The following is a 23,783-nucleotide window of genomic DNA, read 5'->3' on the forward strand; positions in this document are numbered from 1 at the left end:
CATTTTAATTCGCTACATGGTCATTTCAATTTGGTATGCAAGTTATGTCCGCCCTTTCACATAAACCACTAGAACGGACAGAAGTGCGTTACCCTTCAAAAGCGATCTTGCAAGAATGCCTTCTAACCTTAAAAAAAGAAAGAAAGCGAGACACGCAAGCGGTACCGATTGCACGATAACATACACGCGCACGTACAACCACACGTTGAGAATGTGTGCGATCACTGCTTTGAGAGGACATTGGCTAATGATTTATAGAGAGAGAGATAGAAGAAAGGGGAATGGCAGGGAAGTTAAAGCAGAGGGGGAAATCCGGTTTGCTACCCTACGCTTGGGAGAGAATGGAGGGGGAGGTAAAGTGATAGCAAATTAGAAAGAGGTATAGAAAAAGTGATAGATAAATGTGATACGAAAGGCAGGGAGGTTAACCGGAAGATAGATATCATGTTTGCTACCCTGTACAGGGGAAGGAGTAAGAGGAGACAGAAAGATAAAGAAAAAATATACACACATAGAAAGAGAGTGACATTAAAAAGAAGAAGAAAAACACACACACACACATACACACAACAGAACGCGGGAGTGTCACAGTCGTTCAAACAGGTCGTTTGATCGGAAGACCATCAGTCGGCACTCCAAGATCGTCTGCTCAGAAAGAGACCGGTCGTCAAGGCGTGCCAACATCGTCACGAGCGGCTGTCTCTGGGAGCTGTAGCGCGGACAATAACAGATGATATGTTCGATTGCTTCCTCGCTGCCGTAACTATCGCAGTCAGCACTTTCAGCCATTCGGATGCGTCAAGCATCTGTAAATGCATCTGGAAAATATACTCCAAGCCACAGTCGGCAGAGAACAGATGTCTTGATACGGGATAGTACAGATGGAATGCGTAGTCGGAGGTATGGGCCCAGGCGGTGCATTCGAGTATGCCAGACACCTGGCGTGTTCTACACGGATGCCGTGGCATCACGCGAGACTATGCAAAGCTTTGTTGCTGCATCGGGAGAGAAAGAAAGGGAGCACAGGTACACAATCACAGTCGGTCACTATCACCACATACTGTCACCGCACAGCACAGTAGCACTTGTAGCACTCTAAACATCAGTTCAGGCCACAGCCGCTTGTCCGAGTATGCTGTCCTTAAAACCTGCAACAGTTCCCTCGTCGCCCTTCGCTGCGATAGTTCGTGATGTCGGCATTCTAAAATGATTTACTCTGTCAAAGGTATTCGATTAAAGCGCGCTAACGCGATTGCGAGCGATCGTCTCTGTAAATTGTAGCGATGACAATCACAGAGAACGTGTTGAAGTGTCTCTTGGCTACCACAGTCACCACACGAGGCGTCGTCGGCCCATCCGATTCGGAAAGCAAAAGACTTCGCAAAAGCCACTCCTAGCCATATTCGACAAAGCAGGGTAGCCTTGTGTCGGCAGAGTCCAGCTGGGATGCGAAAGCGGAGAGAAGAGTCTAGGTGGTGCAGCCGGTTTCCTTGTAAACTTCGGGTGTTCCACATGGAGAATGTGACATCCCGTGTGAGTTTTCTAGCGGCATCTGTCCTTGATAACGGTATCGACTCCTCTTTGCCTCCTTCAAGAGCCGACCGAGCAGCGTTATCGGCGTGTTCGTTACCTATGACGTCCCAGTCACTTGGAAGCCACTGAAATGTCACGGGGTGACCTTTCTCTGTTAAGTTATGGATTAGTTCTCTAGTCTCGATTACCAGCTGTTCCTGTGGTCCTAGCCGCAGGGCTGGTAGCAAAGATTGCGGTGCTGCCTGCGACTCGTGTAATATTGACCATCTTCGAGGTTGTTCTTGGCTGACGAGACGAAGTGCCGCGCGAAGAGCTGTAAGTTCAGCAGCCGTAGATGTCGTTGGATGGCACGTCTTGAAACTGATGGTGGTGGCTCTCGCTGGGAAAACCACTTCTCCAGAGGAACACTGGAGAGTTGCTGATCTATCAGTATAGATATGTACGTGGTCGGCGTGCCTCTCGTGCAAAAGGAGTAGTGATAGATGTTTAAGAGCAGGGGATGAAAACTCAGATTTCTTTCTGATTCCTGGTACCGTGAGGTGCACATGCGGGTGCACGGAGGAATCGGACTTAGTTGTGAGGGTGAAGTCTGATTGAAGGTAGGTATAATAATCCAAAATCGTAACACAAAATGATGTCTGCGGCCTTTCTGACAGTAGTGTTGCAAGATGACGGGAACGGGCTGCACCAGTTCCCTCGTCGCCCTTCGCTGCGATAGCTCGTGACGTCGGCATTCTAACATGATTTCCTCTGTTAAAGGTCTTCGATTAAATCGCGCTAACGCGATTGCGAGCGATCGTCTCTGTAAATTGTAGCGATGACAATCACAGAGAACGTGTTGAAGAGTCTCAGAGCACGTAACTATACGTAGCATAAACGTGAAAATTAATATGACGGCAGAGAAAGGAATGTTTTATGCATAGGCAATTCGACACAGTGGCGCTTTAACGTAAACGAAGCCGACACATCACTAGGTAGACGCGACAAACGCGCAATGAGTCTGTAAAAGCATCTTTATGCCGGCAGCCCCACTCCACAGACACACTTTATTTTTTGCGCACGGGAGCGAGGACATACGGTGATTGCATCTTTCTGGAGCGCGCGTATGACGTGATATGAGATATAACGCAGTGCGCTCTCAGCACTTTCACCGCAATGAGTGTTTGTATTGGTTGGTACCGGGCGATTGCAATGATCGCCATTGTTCATGCACATTTTGCAAGACCAAGACAAACTCTGAGAGCCTGAGTTTGAATAGCCTGTAGAGCACGAGAATTTGTCCTGCGAATGTTGATCAGTATGGGAAAACTGTATCTCAAAAGGCCAATGTCTTATAGGGTACAACACGAATATACAGGCTGTTCTTTTTGGCTTCGCAAAATATTAAACAATTGCCTAATAAGACGGTCACTACTCCTACAAAAGACCAAAACTATTTATTGAATAATTAACATAATTAGGCTAATTAACGTTTTAGCTAATTACATTACGGCACATATTTTAATCTATGATTCGTAGCTAGTGAGTATGCAAGGTATATCGACTTAAAACGAATTCTGAGGATGGCACCGGTCTTGAGATATGCTCCTCAAGCTTGCGGTGTAAATGCACTACTGTTCCCTTTAATTAAAAAGAACCCTGTTTTATGATGATGATGAATATAGTGCTTTATGGCGCAAGGGCCAAGTATGACCAAAGAGCGCCAGGCCAATGTGAATGTGTTCAATGTGAAGCTATAAATTACGAACAAGGGATGTGACAGGGCTATAAAGGGGCCTGAAAGACGGTCTCTGTAAAGTGCGTAACAGATACATGTAATAAAACTATGCCAATGACTATGAAGCGTGCCAAGGACACGAAAGATACATTTTGAAAGAATTTCAATGTGCTAAAATTGGTCACAGGCTAAAATTTCCTAAAAGCACTACTGCCGTAACAGAGCCCTTGAAGCACAAGGACATGAAGGCGTGTGCTATACAAGGACTACTATCACAGCAGCATTCTCTGGAGGCAAGATGCGCTACGAAACCTTTGGGCTATTAACATGCAAGACCACATCTTTAAGAAACCTAGGACACCTTTTGTGGTAACAATGGGCTATTTACCAATAAACATAGCAGGATAGAGATGGAGACATAGCGGTATGCTAGAGGAAAATTTTTCCTTCTTTCTCTTTCGTTTTCCCGACACTCCACGAGGACGTGGAGGACGGTGAGCCTCTCACCACATCTACCACAGGTTGGAGGCTCATTCCCAGTCAATAGAAAATTGTGAGCACCATATGTGTGTCCTATTCTGAGTCGACAGAATAGGACGTCAGTTCTTCGTGATTTTGTAACGGAGCGCCAGTAACCTAACTTTGGCAAATCAGGAGGAGCTTATTATTTGTTTAGTTGTCCCACAAGTGTCCCACAAGCATAAAAATAACTGGAACGACAATGCATTTTGTCAGACACTTTGAAAATTAATATCTTGAAACTGGCGTAGCGTTGGGAATTCGCACCAAGTGAAAACGCCGTGCAAATTCACTGTCTACAGCTCGTTAATTGAAATATGCGCCGTAAAAGGATTAAACAAAGAGTGTAGTTATGCTAATTATTAAATTAAGCATTTTGGTTTCCCGTGGAAGTAGTGGCCGCCTTTAGTCCAAGAGCTATAGAATTGTGCTGTCTGCTACAGGCAACTTTCTTTTTTAATTTGGTGCACCCAAAAAGAAAAAAAGCACCCTGTATTTGATTGCTGGAAAGTTCTAAATCCTGTTCGTGCACTGATCATCACACTTACCAACTCACTTGGCGAGGAAGCGAGCGACATTGAATGTGCAAATATATTTAACACCGCATTCTCATCCGTCTTCAACTCGTGTCATTTAATTGAAAACGTAATCATCTCCTGTTTTCTTATACAGGAAGAGGAGGAAATAAAGAGAGAAGACAGGGATGTTATTCAGAAATGCGCCTGGTTGCCTACCTTACGCAATTTCGCACGTCAGGACAGAATTAACACAGTCTTATAAGTGCTTCGGCGTAACGTTGTCCAATGATATAACCGGGAACGCGCATGTCACTAATGTCATATCATCTGCTAACAGAAGCCTCTGATTCTTAAAACATGATCTACGTCACGCGCCACCGAACCTAGAATTGCTTGCCTACAAGTCACTCGTACGCTCTAAATTGGAATATGCCTCTGCCATCTGGAGCCCTAACCAAAAATATCTGACAAACCGCTTAGAATCAATACAGTATCGTGCCACAAGATTCATTCATTCATGTTATTCATATAATGCCAGTGCATCATCGTTAAAAGCAGAATCCGTCCTAGCAATCCTGGCTTGTTGCCGTCGTATCGCTAGCATGTACTTATTCCATAGGTTTTTTTTACAGCTCACTTCATCATCCTCCCTACATCAGTCCTCCGGTACGCATTTCACTCCGCATTGGTCATCCCCTTCAAGTCCCCCGGCCACGTGCGCAAACTACTATTTTGCCTTATCATTCTTTACACGCTCAGCCTCGGACTGGAACGACCTTCCACACGACATTGCCGCAATCACCTGCTCATCCACATTTTTGAACTGTATAACTACCACGTTTAACAGCAAGCAAACGTGTACTTAGAAGTATTTTCCTTGTGCATTTTAATTTGTTTATATTTGTTACCCAACCCTTACGTAATACCCCCAATCCTGGTGGTCTTTAAGGTAATAAAATGAAGTGAAGCTTCTTTCACGCAACAATCCGACCCGGCGGATTCCATTGCGATGACCACACCCAGTGGCCGTGCATTGTATTTTGTTAAGATACGCCGTGTGTGTCGTGTTCTGTGTTTACAGTTTGCCTAGGACCAGTCATATTGCAGTTACCAACTTACCTTGTTTTGAATGCAATTATACACAAATGTCCAGGAGCGCTCGCGCGGTACTTAGTTTGAACCCCTGCCATCAAGCTATGAGGAATGCGCCGTGTTATATCTCATACCACGTCATACGCGCGCTCCCGGAAGATGCAATCACCGTATGTCCTCGCTCCCGTGCTCAAAAAATAAAGTGTGTCTGTGGAGTGGGGCTGCCGGCATAAAGATGCTTTTACAGACTCGTTGCGCGTTTGTCGCGTCTACCTAGTGATGTGTCGGCTTCGTTTACGTTAAAGCGCCACTGTGTCGAATTGCCTATACGCATAAAGCATTCCTTCCTCTGCCGTCCTATTGGTTTTCAGGTTTACGGTACGCATAATTACGTGCTCAGTGTCACACGCCAGTAGGCTGCAAAATTACGCAGCGTCGAGCGTTTCCTTGTCTGAATAATAACGAATAAGCGCACGTGGCATTAAAACGTCGGAAGGTAAAAATAGACGGAGCGTTGTGAAAGTCTTCTCTTTTCTGTTACCGAATCCTCAGCGTAAGATTTGCCGTCTGAGCTCCTCGTTAAACGAGCTCTTCTCCTTGCTGGTCAACATTACGCGGTAATTACTATTTGTCGCTGAGCGATATTACGTGAACGCAACGAACTTTGTTTATAAAAGGTAGCGGCTCATTAGACCTGCAAAAAAATCAAAAGTTCATGTCTGACTGCAGTTTGATTAGCCTTATACTTACTGGCAATCTATCCTCACTTTAAAAAAACTTTGCAGCGTGCCTAGCCCAGCATTTTGTTGCTCTTGTAGAGCCAGTTAATGCTGCGAAGAAAAAGAAAGTCAGGAGAATACGGGGGAACAGATCGTTGATTGGATTTCTCCCCAATACTTTATTCCTGCTGACTCAAACAGCTATACAACGTAATGTCAAGGCAATCTGTGGCGGTCTTTCGACTCGATAAATTGCGAACGATGCCGGCGACAATTTCCTCTTGACGAAAGAAGAGGGGAGTGGATAAATCAGAGCGGTTTTACTGAAGTAACAGCTTTTTCTACGACCAGAACCACATTTATCGCTGGTGAACATTTGTTTTCAAGCTCATCACAAACTTCTCACCACTTCCCATGACAAAGGCAGGTTCTGACATCCCTATACGTTAAATTGCCCTATGCGGTTACGCTTTAAGCGTTCGTCAACATGAACATGCATACCTCGCCATCAAAGTTAAAGTTTCACTAATTTTATTGAAAGCGCCGTCTACGCAAGTATATCGCTTGCACATATACTTTATTATCATATTTGGCGCACACACAGTTTCCGGGGAATTACGGTAATAAAGAAAAACTCATTGAAGTTTTCATTTCTATGCTTATGGTCCACATTTATGTCGAAAGCTTGAGATAGTTGCATCCTATGGCAGGTTCGTATTGCTTTTCTCAACGCTCGTGTTCCGAGATATTCATCTCAAAATTTGTCCCTCAGCGCGAATGATTTCACTTTCTGGGCCGCACATGCACAGAATTCAAGTGACTGCGCGCATATTGCGGACGCACGTGAATTCTGCAAACTTGCGTTTCGTATCGGTCGGCCGCGGCGGTTCGCGTGAAGAGCTCTCGTCAGGTCTACAAGGCACAGTTTACGAGATGACAGCGCACAGAACGGAGTATGATTGCTTATCAGGCTCGGAATGCAGATCCTTTGGGACGATATTTGGATATGGAAGATACTGACAGCCTTAAACATACAGGCAAGGAAGGAACACCAGACGGGACAGGCACTGTGCATTAATTTGTTTCACTGCAAAGGGATTACAGCGTATGTGCAACCAGCGCTGAAGCTTCGCGTGTCAACAGCAGCATCGTAACACACATCCTAGCGAGCGGTGGACACAGTTTTAAGCAGCACATACCGTGATATCGCGTTAGCAAATTCACCGATCATCTTGAGACACACTTTTCACGGCTTCTGACAGGACAAGACACCCATAAGGTTTCACACAAAAATTACTAGAGGAAGCTCTGGCGCTAGTGTCTACGGGAACTGCAATGGGCGCGGTTCAGTCAGCATGGGAATCATGCGAAGCATATGGATTTGCCTAAACTTCGTCCTTCAAGCGGCTTGGTGACTTTGTAAGCTCGTCATTTTCAACAAAATACTGCGTAATGAACAATTAAATGAACATTACTAAATTGTCCGACGGCAGAATTCGAACACAGGACCTCTAGCGCAGAGGCCCGATATTGAAACCATTACGCCACGGACGCATACTTCGACAAGCCATATAAAACTTAGGGAGACGCTTAAGCTGCGCCTTTAAGAGTTAGAACGCGATAGTATTAAAGGGTCCCTGACTGCTTCTCACGTTTCCCGGCAACTGCAGCTTATGCAACCGTAATCTTTACCGAGGAACCCTTGCGGCAAACGCTGTGTACGAAGGCAAGATTTCTGGTTCTTTTTTTTTTCCTCTCCCCGGCGCCGCCGCTTCCGCGGATGATAGAAACGCGGCGCGCCGCACTATGATTGGTAAAAAGCACGTGGTGCATGCCGCTTTGTGATTGGTAGAAACACGGTGCGCGCCGCGTTTTGATTGGTAGACAGGTTTCGCCCACGGTCAACTCACGCTCAACGTCACGGATGGCGTACTCACTGCTCAACGGGGCCCTTAGCGGTATCGCTTTAAAACGCCCTCATGAATCTACCGCGGGCAAGCCAGTGCCTTGAGACGCTTGGCGCGTTTCGATTTGGCCCCCTCAACAAGCTGAACCGTTGCAATTAGTAGTAAATGTGCGTGTTCGCAGCGTATTCTGCGCTTCGAAAAGTATAGATTACTCTGAATTTTACAACAGTGAAGGCGCATAAAGCCACAAGAGCGTCTAAACCCACAAGCACGAAGATCAGGCAAATCCATGTGCTTCCCATCATTCCCGTGGTAGTTAAACGATTGCAGCGCCACAGTTCCATCTAGTAATTATTGTAGGAAACTCTATGAGGGCACCGACTTGCTAGGACGTAGCTGCGCATGGTCATGGATAGAACTTAGCAGGGTGCATCAGGCTCAGCAAACGTTGATACAGGCGCGCGTCGCTTATGTTAAATATGTCGTGCCATCTTTCTAGCCTCCCTACCGCACGGTGTCAGCATATTTTAGTTAAACACTAAAACTACCGTATCGCTTTTCCTGGGCAGCGCTGGTTGCTCATAGCAAGGCTCGAACAAAATACAAAATGCCGCAAGAAAGCAGCTACAGAAGACTTTAATCACCATCACTCATCACGCCCACGCCCAACCCTTGACTCAGGTAATCAATTTCCTTTTTACTCACGTAGAAGCAATTCTCACGAAATTATCGGTTTCAAGCCATCTCGCAAGCCTCTAAATGATGTCACTATACGGCGATGTTCCACGGCGCATGCGTACTGGGTTAATATAAGACAGAAAGAAGCCCTTTAATATATTAGGCACATTCTATAAATAAAGAAACCGATAACTGCGTACGCACGCCTTGTGCTTTAATTCAAGGGGGAGAAAATCTATTGCCCGAGTCGGAGGTATTGTGGTACGCGGGCGTGATGAGTGGTGGTGATTAAGCGTCTTCTGTATTTTCTTGCGATCTTTTGTCCGAGCCTTGCTATACCCTTGTAATCGCTTTAGAGGGAAATAAATTAATGCACAGCGCTTGTGCCGTCTGGTGTTGCTTGCCCGTACGTTTAACGCTGCTAATATCTTCCAGCATTCCAAGTAACCAACTCTCCCAGCTATCCGTAATAAGTGCGCAATATCGGCTGCTGTAGTGTTTACATCCCCTGCTTGAGAGCAACTAAAAGCATGCCAGAAGTTTAGTCGCGATTTTGCAACGAGAGAAACGGAGATACATTTATTATGATAGAAACGAAGTGGCAGCTATTACATACGCGTAACTGAAAACGTGATAGACTACTAATCCGTTGCGCATCGAATTGTTCCGATTACAAGCATCAATAGTACTCTCCATTTCGAAGCTTCTGCGTGCTCTCTACGTACGTTAACTCAGGCTTTCTAACAAAAACCCAATTCGCCTCGACACCACCAGGATGTCTGCTCTCTCCGCACTCCGACCTCTTTTTAACGTCGTGTACGAAGGCGCACACAACTTTGTTGCGCAGGACTCAGTGTCGAAAGCCCGCCGTCCATGGACCAAATCTCGCCAGAGAAATGGCTTTATCAGCAGGTCTCGAGAAAGCAAAGCACTTTCATTGAGCGAATGAACGCAACACTCCTGCGTAACACGCAACGTGATTGTGTTCGCAACCAGTGCTTTACCGATGGCGCCGGAGCAGCGACGGGTTTCGCGCGGTGGGTGCCCCGCCGCGCCGGCGTAGCCCAGCGTCGTTGCATACATGCATGCAGGCTGGAAGCAGCGCGTTTCTTGGTGAAATTAGCCAATTTTCCGCTGCGCTGCGCCTCCCTGCGTCGCCGCGGACATCGGCTTTGGCCATTCTGACGCCTAATTAGGTTTACAGAACCAGCGCTCCAGGTGAGCAGGGAGCAAATTGGCTCCTGATTGCGCGGTCCTTCGGAAAGCGTCGCTGCTCGCGGGGCTCGGCAGACCGGGTGCGGAATGCTCCCGGCTGAATAGACCGCCTGCTTGCAGTGAAACGTAAGTGTGCGAAAGTTAACTGGCGAGATAAAGCTCGGCGCTGCTCTTCAGCCAGCGAAAGTGGTGCTTGTAGCCATGTCGAACTCTAACGAGAAGAAGGTGCTAACTCGCAAGTCTTAAACCGTGGTGTCGCGCTCAAAATAGTGTGCAGGTAAAGGATTTGGGCACTGTGCACATGCTAGCGCTTAAATGTGCCGATCACATTCCTGCGATTGAAGATGTGCGTTTGTCTCCTTAAAAAAATACACGAAATACAAATGTCCCTCGGCAGATTGTGTTCACGCGTCGAAGCCCATATGGCCGCAATTATCCTGCCAATAAAAGGAAATAAACCACTATGAGCCAAGGTTTAATATCGCAACTTCTGACTGCAAGATAAGCGCTGACCTTAACGAAGTTTCGACAGAGTTCTAACGAAGTTTAACTGCACTTTCACAATGTGAAGCATGTACGATGGTGAGCACTTGTATGTGTCGTAAGACGGAAGCCATTATTGTTGCTTGGAATATGCTATTCCGACACTGCACACGTTTGAACGAAGCTGTGACATTTGTTCCGATTTAGCGGATAAAGCTATAGGTCATCATAGAATTCCATCCTATATTCTAAAGAAATGTCATGGCATTATTGCACAATATCTCTATCTTATATTTCAAATCTCGTACGAGACTGGGTTGGTTCCACGGGACTGGAAAATCGTGGCTGTTAATCCCATCTTTAAATCAGGAGACAAGAAACTGGTGGAAAATTACAGGCCTATATTGTCGTATCCTGCAAGGTTTTTGAGCATATGTTGCATAGTCAGTTATTTAAATACCTCGAATCTGTCAACTTTTTGCGTGTCTCACAGCATGGTTTTCGTAACGGTTACTCATGCAACACACAATTCGTTGAATTCCAACACTTTGTAGGTAACTCCCTTCTGCTATTCTCGACGCTCTTGTGACGGTTGGCCTAGGTGGCCGAGTATTTTTATGGATTGCAAGTTACCTATCTGCAAGATCATTCTATGTATTAACTGACGATGGCCCAACTACGCGACGCTATACCAGCAAGGGCGTTCCTCAAGGCGGTGCTCTCAGCCCGACGCTATTCAACCTCGCTCTTATTGGGCTTGCTGCACACTTGCCAACTACCACCAAAATTTCAGTATACGCAGACGACATCTGTCTCTGGACTTCGGCAGTCACACGTCCTCAGATACGTGCACGGCTTCAGAGAGCGGCTACTTTGACAGCGAGCTACTTGTGTGAACAAGGTCTCAGCATATCGCCAGAAAAATGCGCCCTAGTGGCGTTTACTCGCAAACCAATGACGCCTTATGTCATCTCAATCAACGGGCGGACCATTTCCTATGTCAGAACCTACAGATTTCTAGGCGTAATTATCGACCGAGACCTCTGTTGGAGCCCGCACGTGGCTTACATGAAACGACGCCTAACAGCAACCTCCCAGTTGTTTAAATACCTGACAGGAAAGACGTGGGGGATGTCAGTAGACGCAATGCTGAGACTCTACAGAGCTCTCTTTCTCGGTTTTTTAAGATACAGTCTACCTGTACTGAACAACACCTGCAAGACAAATATTCGTGTTCTGCAAGCAGCGCAAGCTCAAGCACTCAGAGTTTGTCTTGGTTTGCCGAGATGCACGTCAACTGAGGCAACTATTGCGATTGCTCGGGACCATCCAATGCAGACTCACATCACGGTGGAAACCCTGAGAACGCATATCAGACATTTGGCACGGGCCCCCTATCACCACCTTGCAACACTACCTTCAGACAGGCACCAAGCATCATTCTCAAAAACTATTGTCAAGTACAACGACAAACTTCCCTCGGGCTTCACCGCTGCATCTAAACCATCGATGCCCCCTTGGTGCCTTGTCAGCCCCACAGTCCATCTCAACGTGCCAGGAATCGGGAAAAAGTCTGAGCTGTCGTCGCCTGTGCTGAAACAACTGTCTCTGCTTCTTCTAAACGAGAGGTACGCCGACAGTGCACATATTTATACTGACGGTTCCACAAACATCCAGTGTTCGTCCGGTGCTGCAGTCGTCCCAGAAAGAGGTATTACCATCAGCTTTAGGACTGACCACCCAACGACATCTACATCTGCGGAACTAGCTGCTCTTCGAGCTGCACTTTGTTTTGTCAATCGGGAACCACCTCGACAATGGTCAATTTTCAGCGACTCAAAGGCAGCCCTACAATCTGTACTATCAGCTCTGCGTCGCGGGCCATCTGAACAGCTCGTATTCGATATTAGATGCCTACTTCATACATCACATGAGAAAGGACATCACGTGACGTTTCAGTGGCTGCCAAGTCACTGCGGCGTCATCGGAAATGAAGACGCCGATAAAGCCGCTCGGACAGCTCTTGAAGACACACAGGAAGAGGCCATACCGCTTTCACGTTCCGACGCAGCCAGCAGACTTCAAGTGCTTGCACAGGAGATCACGCTCTCTCTATGGTGCACACCAAGCAGCCAGACCAACCGCAGCGATCATCAACACGACCTGCCCTCCTTGATGCATCTCTGTATGCCAACCGGACTCCGCCGAAGTGAGGCCACCCTGCTTTATCGCTTATGGCTAGGGGTGGCCTTCACGAAATCTTACTCGTTTCGCATTGGAATGGCCGACAACGCTCTCTGCAATGCCTGTCTTTGCGAGGAGACGCTGGAACACATTCTGTGCGACTGTCCTGAATATAATGTTCAGAGACAGTCCATGGCGTCCGTTCTAGCGCACCTTGACAGTAGACCATTGTCAGTTGCAACCATTTTCACATATCGCCGACTGAAGACATCGCAGCTGAAGGCGACGAAGGGACTACTTCGGTTTATGAAGGATACGGGCTTGGACAAGCGACTGTGACAGTGATGTCACGTACCACACAAGAGTGACAGACTGTAACCAACGATGTGTGTGCCGTGTTATGTGCCCTCTATCTCTTCTCCCCATCTTTCATCCCCCCCCATCCCCCTCCCATGTGTAGGGTAGCAAACCGGTTAGGCAAAACTGGTTAACCTCCCTGCCTTCCTTCTCCACTTTTTCCTTCCTTCCTTCCTTCCCTTAATAAAAATAACCGCGTACATTCACTATTCCTTCAATCTAAAAAAGCGTTCGACACAGTATCTCATCACTTGCTGTATATTAAGTTAACGTCTTTGAACATACATAATGAAACCCGAAACTGGATTTGCAACTATTTAAATGGTCGTAAGCAGTGCGTGGTTCATAACCGTATCTTCAGGAGTGCCCCAGGGCAGCGCTCTGGGGCCACTATTAATCCTCATATACATTAATGAGATTGGAGATGACATACAGTCCCCCTGGAAATTATTTGCAGAAGACCGTGCTCTTTACAGAGAAATAAATTCGCCATCAGATATAACAATCTTGCAGAGGGACCTTCATAATATAGCAAATTGATGTCTACGCTGGCAAATGAATCTGAATATTAATAATATAAATGTAATAATGAATATATATGAATATATATATATGAATATATGAATAATAATAAATGTAATAATGAATATATTAATAATAAATGTAATCGCGTCCGTTTTTCCAATAAAAGAATCGTACCTCAAACACAGTACAAAGTTGAAATCGCAACAATAAAGACCGCCTCAGAGTGTAAGTACCTTGGCGTTTACATCAAGCCGAAACTCAAATTGGACGTACACATCCAGCAGTCAATATCCAAGGCAAGTAAAATGTTGTTTTTTATTCGTAGAAATTTCAAATCAGCTTTCAAAGATGGTAAAGAAACACTAATTTTTTTATGTCAAATCTATCCTCGAATATGCCTCTATGATTTGGGACCATTAACAGGACTATTTGATACAACTAATAGAAAGAGAGAAGAGAGAAAACAAGGATAGGAAAGGCAGGGAGAACTTATAGAAAAACTTCAAAATCAGCCTGCATGCTTCGTCTCCAATAATTACAACCCTTTCGAAAGTATCATTGAAATAAAAGCATTGCCGGGCTGGAAACGTTAATAACCAGAAGAAATATATTAGAACTGAAATTCTTCCGCCATATCTCCTATAATTAAACAGGCATTGATAGCCGCAACTACCTGTCGGACAATTTATGTCTCGACCACTCAAAAAGGGTGCGAGAATGCAGCTGTAATACGCACCGTTTTGCCAAATCCTTTTTTCCACGAACTGTGACAGACTGGAATTTGTTACCGGAGGAACGTGCTTCAGTATCTGATAATTGCGATTTTTATTCCCGCCTGTGTTTGTGGCAATGCATTACGGTTTTAATCTTGTCTTAATTATCTGTTAGGCTTGTAAATGTTTACTTATATCCCTGTCAAGCGGGCAAGTTAAGTGCACTTACGGGCAGTGCACTTCGAGACCTTGAGTGACACTTTAGGCTACGCGGTGCTAAACGGGAAAACAGTGCACTCTCACTAAAAAAAAAAAATGGCGACAGACTAAAACCATGTTTTTGGAGATGTACATTAAAATTTAAAAAACATCTAAAAAGCGATTGCTTTAGTTGTATTATAAATAAAAAACAATCGTAATCTATATTTACTCAACAAAAAACGAGAGTATGTTTATCATAAGAGTGTTGCAAGTCAAGGCCGGCCAAGACGAATGCCTAGTCAATCCAGAACAAGATGGTGGCGTGCGACGAGGCGGAATTCGATCCTACTAGAACAGAATATCAGCGAGTACAGTTCTGATTATTTCGTTAAAAGCCATTCAACAGCTAGAATGAACTTCTATGTCCTTTTCCTATGCATTACATGTTGTATCGTTGAAACCGCTGGCGGCGAGCCTACGTACTCGACCAGCAAAGTGCGTTCCGTGAACGCACTCCGACCGGAGTGCACTCTTCTGCGAGTACACTCCGCTTGCGACGCTTAGATCTGGGAAAGTGCACTTAAAACCGAGTGCACTCTCCGTAAGTGCACTTAACTAGCCTGCATGACAGGGGTATTATTGTATGTTCCCACCTTGATATTACTTTATGTATTCTTTGCTTATTTCCGTGAAAAATTTAATGCGTCTTTCTCCGACTGTTCCCCCTGCGGTAATGTCTTCGAGGCGACGCTGGTACTCTTCAAATAAAAATAAATAAATGAAACATCGTATGGCTTCCGCTGAATGTACTTTACAGGATGACCATGCTGCTTGCAGCGTTCAGCAGACAACTAACGAATGGTTTGGTTTATGCTGCGGAAGTGCCATGTTAAGCCACAGCACCGTATATCGACAAAGCGTCGGCCTCGTTTCTACGGTGCTATAGTGATAGTTCCGTCTGGACTCATTTGTATTATAGCATGCTTTGCGGCACGGTGCAACATCAGCGAATCGTTTTGATGTGCACCCTTTTATCTTCGTAATTTCTTTTTTTCTTTTTTACAAACTGACCTTCAAAAGACAGCTTGCAGACACTTGAAAAAATGTGATGAATCTACACAGTGCACAAATTATTGTGATGAGAACGCGTTGTAAGAGCGATGCTCTTTCAATGAAACTCAGATTTAATGCATTATGAAAAAATAGGTTATTTCAGCTTTAAACCAAATTTTACTGGAGTTTTAGTACCCCTGCACAGCTGTACTAGTTTTGGGCCATTTGATTTTTCTGTCTCTCCACCCGCCGCGATTGCTTAGCTAGCGATTATGGTGCTGCGCTGCTAAGCACGAGGTCGCGAGATCAAATCCCGGAAGAGGCGGCCGCATTTCGATTGGGGCGAAATGCAATAACGCCCGTGTACCGTGCATTGGGGGCACGTTATAGATCCCCTGGTGGTCAAAATTAATCCGGGGTCTTCCACTACGGCATGCCTCATGATCAAATCGTGGTTTTGGCACGAAAAACCCCAGAATTGAGTCATTCATTCATTACTTGTCTCTCCGGTTAAGGGAAGGAGAGACGCTTTTCGTGCATAAGGCGATGATCACATTTAGATGTCGGAAGCTCTAGGTGGGTAAATAAAACTATTATCTTCTAATTTGTCAATGCATGTTGAACTAAATGGAAGACATAACGCCTAGACATATGCGAACGCATGCGGTCTTCACTGTGTTGCAATTCAATCTTGCCCATCTGGTTGTTGCTTGGCAGTATATGGTAGAATTAACGCGCCATTGAGTATTGTGTTATCATAGCACAATAAATTAGGTTGCTGTTGATCCTTTGTGACTACATTACAACGAAGGAACTTGCTATCAGCGCCAAAAGTTTATGCGAGTGGCCTGTTGGAGGGACTGTAATTCTCATGGACGTTCAGGACCTTCCCTACATTTTTCCCGTTAGTTTGCTTTTTCTCTCCGCCTGTTTTTTCCGTCTTTCATTTCCCCTTACCCTTCCACCAGTGCAGGGTAGCAAACCAGAATCTCATCCGGTTAACCTCCCTACCTTTCCCATCCCTGTTTATCTCTCTCTCTCGTAAAATGACCGTGTGCATACATCGGACACGAGTTATATGCTTTGGTTAGGAGTGATCTCGAGAAAGCGTATAGCGCAGGTTCCTATCGTCAAGGTTTCATACATTATGAGCGAGGTGCGAGCAATTGCGTTATGTATGATGTGAGGCGATTGAGCCAGAGGCGTTTCCTATGAATATCTTTCGCGAGGGAGTGCAAGTGATGCACACCGTCGTAAATTTCGCATTTAGTGTCCCTAAGCTGGACATATTTCAACTGGCATGGCTACGAAATCGTTTGTTTTCAATAGGATAAGCTACTGTGACGTTTGTCCCACCCTCTTCGACGATATTTTTCCCGTGTAATCTAGGAAGGAGATTGTTAATGAACAACCAGCTTTCTTGCGTCGTCCACTCTCGTTGTGCAGCAGCATTCGTTTAATGAGCTGCTCCTTCCTGCGTCCCTTGATCCCAGTCGCTTTTGTCCTGCTTTACTTGTCCTTTCTAAAAAACTTCAGTGTTCCTGGAAGCAGCCACTGCAGACAATGTAGCGTGAGCATTAAAAAGAGAACGAAGAAATAGCATGAACCAAGCAAGGTAAAAGCCAGTGCGTTGAGAAACCTGTTGTTGCGCCGCCTCGCCTCTCGCGAGCGGGGCCTCCCAGCATTTGTTGAGTCGGGGATACGCCTCCGCCGACAGCGTCGTGCTTCCAGCGACGCCGCTCGGTTGTTAATTTAACGAGCATAACTTCTTCATAATGAATTCTGGCCGAGCAAGAAGGCGACAAAGGAGTACCGGTCTAGATTAAAATGCGCGGTCTTGATTCACCAGCGCGAGGAGCCCCTAATTGCGCTTGAATGTTTAACGAGCCGGGCCGGGGTGCGCAGCACGCGGTGCCAGCGCCGCGCAACTGCAGCCCCCCGCAGAAGGCACCGTTGCCCCTGATCGGGCGCCTCAAGTTTTTCCAAACATATTTCATGCGCCAGGTGACAACAGAGTGCTCGCACTCGCGACGTGCGTATAGAGGAATTGGCGTACGATTATCTTGACTTGGAGCGAGTAAAAACTCGGGAGCCTTGATTTTACACGCAGACGCGCAAGACTCTACTTTCAGGCGGCTTCTGTGGAGGTGCGTGCCTCAGCGCAACCCGTTCATTCACAGTGATCGCATTGTGTTGTAGCGCACCTATCGCGTTGCCATAATTGCTGATAAAACATGGGCGAGTAACAGACGCGTTTTCTTTGTTACTATTTCGTCCCACCTCTCGTAACAATGGGCGTTTACCGTGATGCGTACAGGTTTGTTCTGATTTATTCGATTGCACTATATGCGCTCTCAGTTTCACAGTGTTTCTCTTCTGTTCAATTCCAGTGCAAGCAGCGTTGTTTTACTGGCGCTGTTTATTGAAGCAACGCATACGGAGTTGCAGGAAGTGCCGTTCGCGCCCATTACCTTAGCTGTGCGCACGCTCCCGTGGACGCTGCTCCAGACACACCGCGTTTCTCGGCTGCTCGCAGATTGCATCCACGTGCAGCTGTACCGCGACAGCAAGGAGCGCTGCAAGCAGGGCCCGACCAAGGCGTCGCTGTCGCTGGCGGGCTGTCTGGGCCTCGAGTCCGGATTCACGCTCGACAAGGAGAGCCACACAATGGCGCTCATCTGCCCCGACCTTGTGCTGTCGCTGGCCTTCGATTCCAGGGAGCTACTTATCCAGTGGCAGGTCAAGATACGTGCCAATGTTGCAGAAGGTAAGCGAAAGCTGCTTCGCAACCATAGGCCATTCGCTGCATGACGTGCCATGCTGGACCAGTTGCTCGCTTTCTTGCTGTGTCTTCCCTCTGATCTGTTTAGACGTTTACGCCGGAGACGTTCACATCAGGGACGATGTCAGTGGCTTCGTTTCCTTGAGGTATACAGTGCACAGCAGTGTGCAAGTATAGGTGCGGTGATATGGCCTTCACGCTGCAGTTACTGAGTTGAAAAAAAAAATCCCATTTTATGTAAATGTTACACTCGCACCTTCAACCGAACGGATTCTTATAGTACACTTCGGACATTCACAGCATAACATGCATAAATAGCAATGACATTTATATATAAACTACTCCTGATCTGTCCTTCCGAGATCTGCTCTAAAGAGCACCTTATGGCGCGATTGGTGCACTTGTTGACCGAGGTCCCATGGTTTTGTCGAGAGAAAGCAGGCGGGGAACGTAATTGCCACTTATATTTTGCTTCGTTAGTGACGGGATTAAACAATTGTAGGAGGAGTTGTACAGCACCTTACTCTCATTGTGCGCACTACACTGGCGTATTCTAGGCGCTACGTGTTCTATATAGCGGACTGTGTGAACGTGTTTATGCACTGCTTAGACGCCCTCTCTCTGCATTCCTCATTTGACATAGCCGTTGACTGTTATGGTAATATTCCAATAGACAGGGTGATCATTTTTCAGTCTTCTGGAATTTTTAAAGGTAGGCTGTTGCTGATAACTTAATTCTAGTCCTTGAGAGGCGGACATTATACTTGCACGAGAAATTGAAACTCATATTCAAATAATTAAAAAAAATCACTAATAATCTTTTGAATTATTTACGGCACATATTGCAATTTACGAATTGCACTCGCTGAATTTGCAAGGTGTATCGATACGCCTTGCAAACGCTGAATTTGCAAGGTGTATCGATACGCCTTGCAAATTCAGCGAGTGCAACTGGCGTCTTTCTGGAAATTCATTCCAAGTAGATCTACTTGGAATGAATTTCCAGAATGACGCCAGTTTGGAGATGTGCTCATCAAACTTGCCGTAAGGATGCAGTGTTGTTCCACTTACCTTTTTAACAAAACGCTCTTTTATGCATTGAAGCACAAAAGTAATTGGAACGCACATGTATTTCGTTCCACACTTTGTGAAGTAATTTCTCCAAACTGGTGTCATTCTGGAAATTCATTTCAAGTGGATAAGTCTAGCAAGTTCACCGGCTAGAATTCGTAAATTGCAATATGTGCCGCAAATTAATTAAGACAATTAGTTAATCTCTGCTAATTAATTAAATATGTGTTTCGATTTTTCGTGCTCGTAATGTCTTCGAATAATCGAGCTGAAGAACAAGAATTACGGTATCTGCCACAGGCGACTTTAAAAAATTCCATAAACACTTAAAAATGATCACCCTATATGTTTCTGTCTCTTGATAACATAATCTAATCGCTCTCATTGTTTTCACTTCCCTGAGTTCCAATGATAAAATTAAGCTTAATGTTCTTATGCCTGTTCCTTTTGAACGAATCCCCACGGCGCGCCTATCTCTCGTTATCTATGTGATATGGGATGAAGCAAAAAATAAATGAAGACATAATAGAGTGTGGCGGTAGGGTAAACGCAGCTAGTACGGCCTATCTGATCCCAAGACGCTGCCATTGACCGTTACATCGAAGCTGTAAATGGCTAGGTTCTGGGGAAAAATTGCGTGCGTCTATCGAGCCGGGAAGATCGAGAATTTCTCCCAATATGTAGGCCGATACCGAAGATAGGGCAATACCAGGCCGACCCGCGGAGTAGGTTTAGCAGGTTTTAAGCCCACCGCCAACTCGCAAAATAAGTTTAAGATCTTAGGTCCAAATACAACCCCTATCAAATATTAAGCTGATAAGAACAGATACTACACTTTGGCCCGCGTCGGCCACGTCTACGTTCACACCACCCCCTCTTTGTCAAAACTAATTTTTTGGTGAAGTTTCGGTGCAACGATGGAAAGTGGTTAATCTCCTTCGTGTTGGAAAGGTTTGGAGTGAGAGGTTACGCTGAAGTGAATGTGCCGACCACCGGTTTTGTATCGGATCTGACATTCGGCCAGAGCGTGGCCATTGCGCAAGTGCAACCGATTGCAGTGTGTCGCAGTGACCACAAAGCAATGATCACCATGGTGACGAAGTAAGAGAAGTAAAAGGCGAGAACAACAACGAAGTAATGTGTAACATGATTTTGGCTTCTAGCGCGAAGTGAAACACGGACACAGAAAGGAGCAGACAGGACGAGCGCCTTTCTGTGTCCGTGTTTCACTTCGCGCTAGAAGCCAAAAACATGTTACCGTACCAACTCGCCCAACTGTCTATCCTTTTGAAGTAATGTGTATGTGTTTTTATTCAATCAATGTAGTTATCACACAGCACAGCTTCGCTGGTCATCCTTCTTCACGGAGTGGAAGGGCTCTGAATTTTTTTTTTAAATTTTTTCACGCAGTGCAGCAGTTTCTGGTGCAGATTTGGCACGCGCCGGGCCGCGCGAAGCTGGCGAGCGGCCCGGCGCGACTACACTTGCAAGACCACCTGTTCTGCATGACGTCGGGAGTACCGCCTCGCCTTTTGGGCAGCTGGCCCCTGAAAGAACTGCGTCGATTCGGACTGGTCGACGGGAAATTCTGCTTCGAGGGAGGTTCCAAATGCGGCAAGGGTGCGCTGGGCTTCCTTTTCTGCGCGAAAGACTACGCATGATGTTCTCCTATAAGAGTAGGCCGCTTGCTTGACAAACACGTTGCTGTAATGTAAATGAAGAAAGTTAAATGACGGAGACTGGTTCGGGCTCTATGTGAATAAGAAGTGCACGAAAGCAAGTTCACCTGTCGAAACGTTGGCACCGGTCTGGAGCAACGTCCTGGAATACCTCATAAAATTATCAGAAATTACTGGTAACCTAATCAAACATGAGTTATTCTCCGCAGTTGTTGCAGGTGGCTTGCTTAGCTTCTCTAATGATTCGACAAAAGCCACCTTCTCTAAGAACCATTCCAGCCAGATCATCTGCTTTCACACCATTAGAAAGAAAAACGGCATTTCATTTCGTTATCCTCTGAGGATGCGCTGACGGGTAGTTTTTTTGGCACCATTACGTTTGTTATGTAGTGCGCACGAATAGCGTCCTGTGTCGTCGTCCGTTGTTCAAACGCGCTATCGAACTTATGTGATCGTTGCATAACAGATCCTGAGTTTAAACCAAGTTACGCTGTGGCAGTACTGGATGCGGAGGGTGATAGTGCGAATCGCATGGTGACCACAGTTCTGTTGTTCATGCTCGGGAGCGCCTTGCATTCACCGACTGGCTTTATTTGCGATTGCCGTAGTGACTTATGAGCAGCGCCGGGACGTGTCGCGACTCACCGACGTGTTGCGCAGGCGAAGGGCTGCACGTGCTCCACACCAACCAGGCTGAAGAACTGGCCGAGGCCTTCGAAGCGGCGTCCCGAGGGAAGCTGGCCGCGCGCAGGAAACTGCCCTGCAAGGCTTCAGGTCGGCCTGCTGTTCTTTGCTGCTGCTGCTTCCGGCGATTCCCTGCCGGAGGCAGCGACGCCCATTTCTGTTCTTTTCGACGCAGCTCGTGACTTAGATGCAATGTCTGCGCAAGAGCAAGCTTCAAATAACTTCCCGTTGTTGCTACGGCACGACGAGACTTAGAAACGAGAGCTACTAGGTGTACAAACTTATCACAGGCGCCTGAAAGCAGGTTCGCGCAAACTTTCCCCAATGTCTCGTTGTTATCCTGACGACAAACAAACAAACAAACAAATAAATAAATAGTCTTGTTTTTTTAAACATGTTGCCATTTTTTTCAAAGGACGAACCTATAGAGCCTTGCACCTGGAAGTATAAATTAATATGTAATCTGCAATACTGGCCGTCATGAGGCAAAAGCGTTATTTGGCAGCCGTCTGCCTCTCGAACCCCCGAGAACCGTTTTTTTTTTTTTTCTATACGTACGATCTACGATCTCCATCGTGCGTTACAAACACCGGCAACCAATGCCGTTGTATAGAAAATTGCGAGGAAGTTTAAGCACTATCTGGAGGCGCCCCCTTTCTGCTTTGCTTCCGCTTTCTGGACTCCTTCAAGCTGCGGCACAAGCTCAGGGCGAGCGCTCGTCTCGCGTTGCATCAGTGAAATTGATTTCCCTCCACGCTGCGCTTCCGAGCTAGGTACACTGAGCGAGCTGGCCTTGTCGTGCAGCCATGGAGACGCCGTCGCGGATGTCGCTGCAGCCCCGTTCTCGGGCCCAGGAGTCGAGCCAGTGCAGCAGCAGCGAGTCCCGCAGGCCGCTGCTGAGCTCGGGCTGCTCGGACGTGGGCTCCTGCGATGCCTGCTTCGAGATAGTGCGCTTCGCCGGCGACGCACCCACGCCCGATGACTTCTTCCGCTCGAGGACTTTCTGCAAGGTCCACTACAGGTGCGTTGCTCATTCGAGCACGCTTCCTTCCTCCTCTGCCGCGCTCGCTTTTCGTGCCCCGATTTTATTTTATTTAGTTTTCTTCATTCTCTCTCGTTGATCGTCTCGCACACTCTTATCTAGAGACTCGATCACTCAACATCCCGCGCATCAAACGGAATGAAAAGTAACTAGGGGAAAAAGAGCAAGCCTGCTGGCAGGAAGGTTTCATGCTAAGTTCCCTCTTCCCGAATTTGCTTATTTTGCAGAAGTGCAACGACCGAGCAATCTTTATAAATAAGTGGCCCCCATGCGCACTCAACAGGCAATCAGGCACGTACGTGCCTGCCTGGGACCGTTGCAAAAATGGCAGAAAACGCGTATGGGAGAGATTAATAATAATAATAATAATAATAATAATAATAATAATAATAATAATAATAATAATAATAATAATTTCGCGTTAGGGAGAATGGCACTGCTTCAATTAATGTAATATATTAATTTATACACTAACATTAAAAAAGAGAACAGGGTAAGCAACGATAGAGGTCAACAAAAATGTGTGTGTTTGGGGCAGGCCGGGGGGAGGTAGTTTCATGCCATTTCCGGCTGCTTCTTGCAATGCAACCTTCAACGCAGGGAAGGGGCAGGTCATGCTTTACCCTTGCCACTTCTTACCGAATAATATTACAAGGGCGCATCAAAACTTATTCGCACTTTTGTTCACTATATAGGAAAATTCTGCTCGGCTTATTCTGTTATCAGTGCTATGCAGACGAGTCGCTACATCTCCATTCAGTGATGTCCAAATCTGGACAAGCTTCATCAGTTCAGTTGGGTCTAACGTTGGGAAAAGTAATGGCTGCTCCACTTGGCTGCACTGAAGAACAGCGCACATTGGTTCGTTTTACGTTGTCCGAAGGCGAGCCTTGGAGCCTGTAAAGTGCTCTCTTTCTCGGAGAACTATTTAGACTACACTGAACAGTTAGAAATTACACGCCTTTATTTGTCGGCCATGACGAAAGCATCCGTGCCAAAGGACTGATCGGCATTGTCTGAGTAGTTTTCGTCGTACAGGTGACAGACGGACGGGCGGATAGAAGAATCGGCTAGCAATATACAGCTTCGCTGGAAAAATTATATTCTCGGG

The 23,783-nt window shown here is 46.3% G+C and overlaps 1 protein-coding gene and 1 non-coding gene across 3 annotated transcripts in view; one reads left to right on the top strand and one right to left on the bottom strand.

Moving 5' to 3' along the window:
- Nucleotides 1–23,783, top strand: part of LOC126548450 (uncharacterized) — a 350,331-nt gene that overhangs the window by 295,818 nt on the left and 30,730 nt on the right. For both annotated transcript variants that reach the window (XM_050196636.2, XM_055063639.1), the window contains 4 exons: nt 17,951–18,181; nt 20,678–20,887; nt 21,607–21,720; nt 22,435–22,651. In XM_050196636.2, the coding sequence (XP_050052593.1) occupies nt 17,951–18,181; nt 20,678–20,887; nt 21,607–21,720; nt 22,435–22,651 (772 nt within the window). The remainder of the gene's footprint in view (nt 1–17,950; nt 18,182–20,677; nt 20,888–21,606; nt 21,721–22,434; nt 22,652–23,783) is intronic.
- Nucleotides 19,943–20,125, bottom strand: LOC126548676 (U2 spliceosomal RNA). Its single transcript, XR_007603014.1, has one exon. It is a non-coding gene; the product is annotated as a U2 spliceosomal RNA (small nuclear RNA).

The sequence above is a fragment of the Dermacentor andersoni genome, chromosome 1 (assembly GCF_023375885.2).
Source record: "Dermacentor andersoni chromosome 1, qqDerAnde1_hic_scaffold, whole genome shotgun sequence".
NCBI lineage: Eukaryota > Metazoa > Arthropoda > Arachnida > Ixodida > Ixodidae > Dermacentor > Dermacentor andersoni.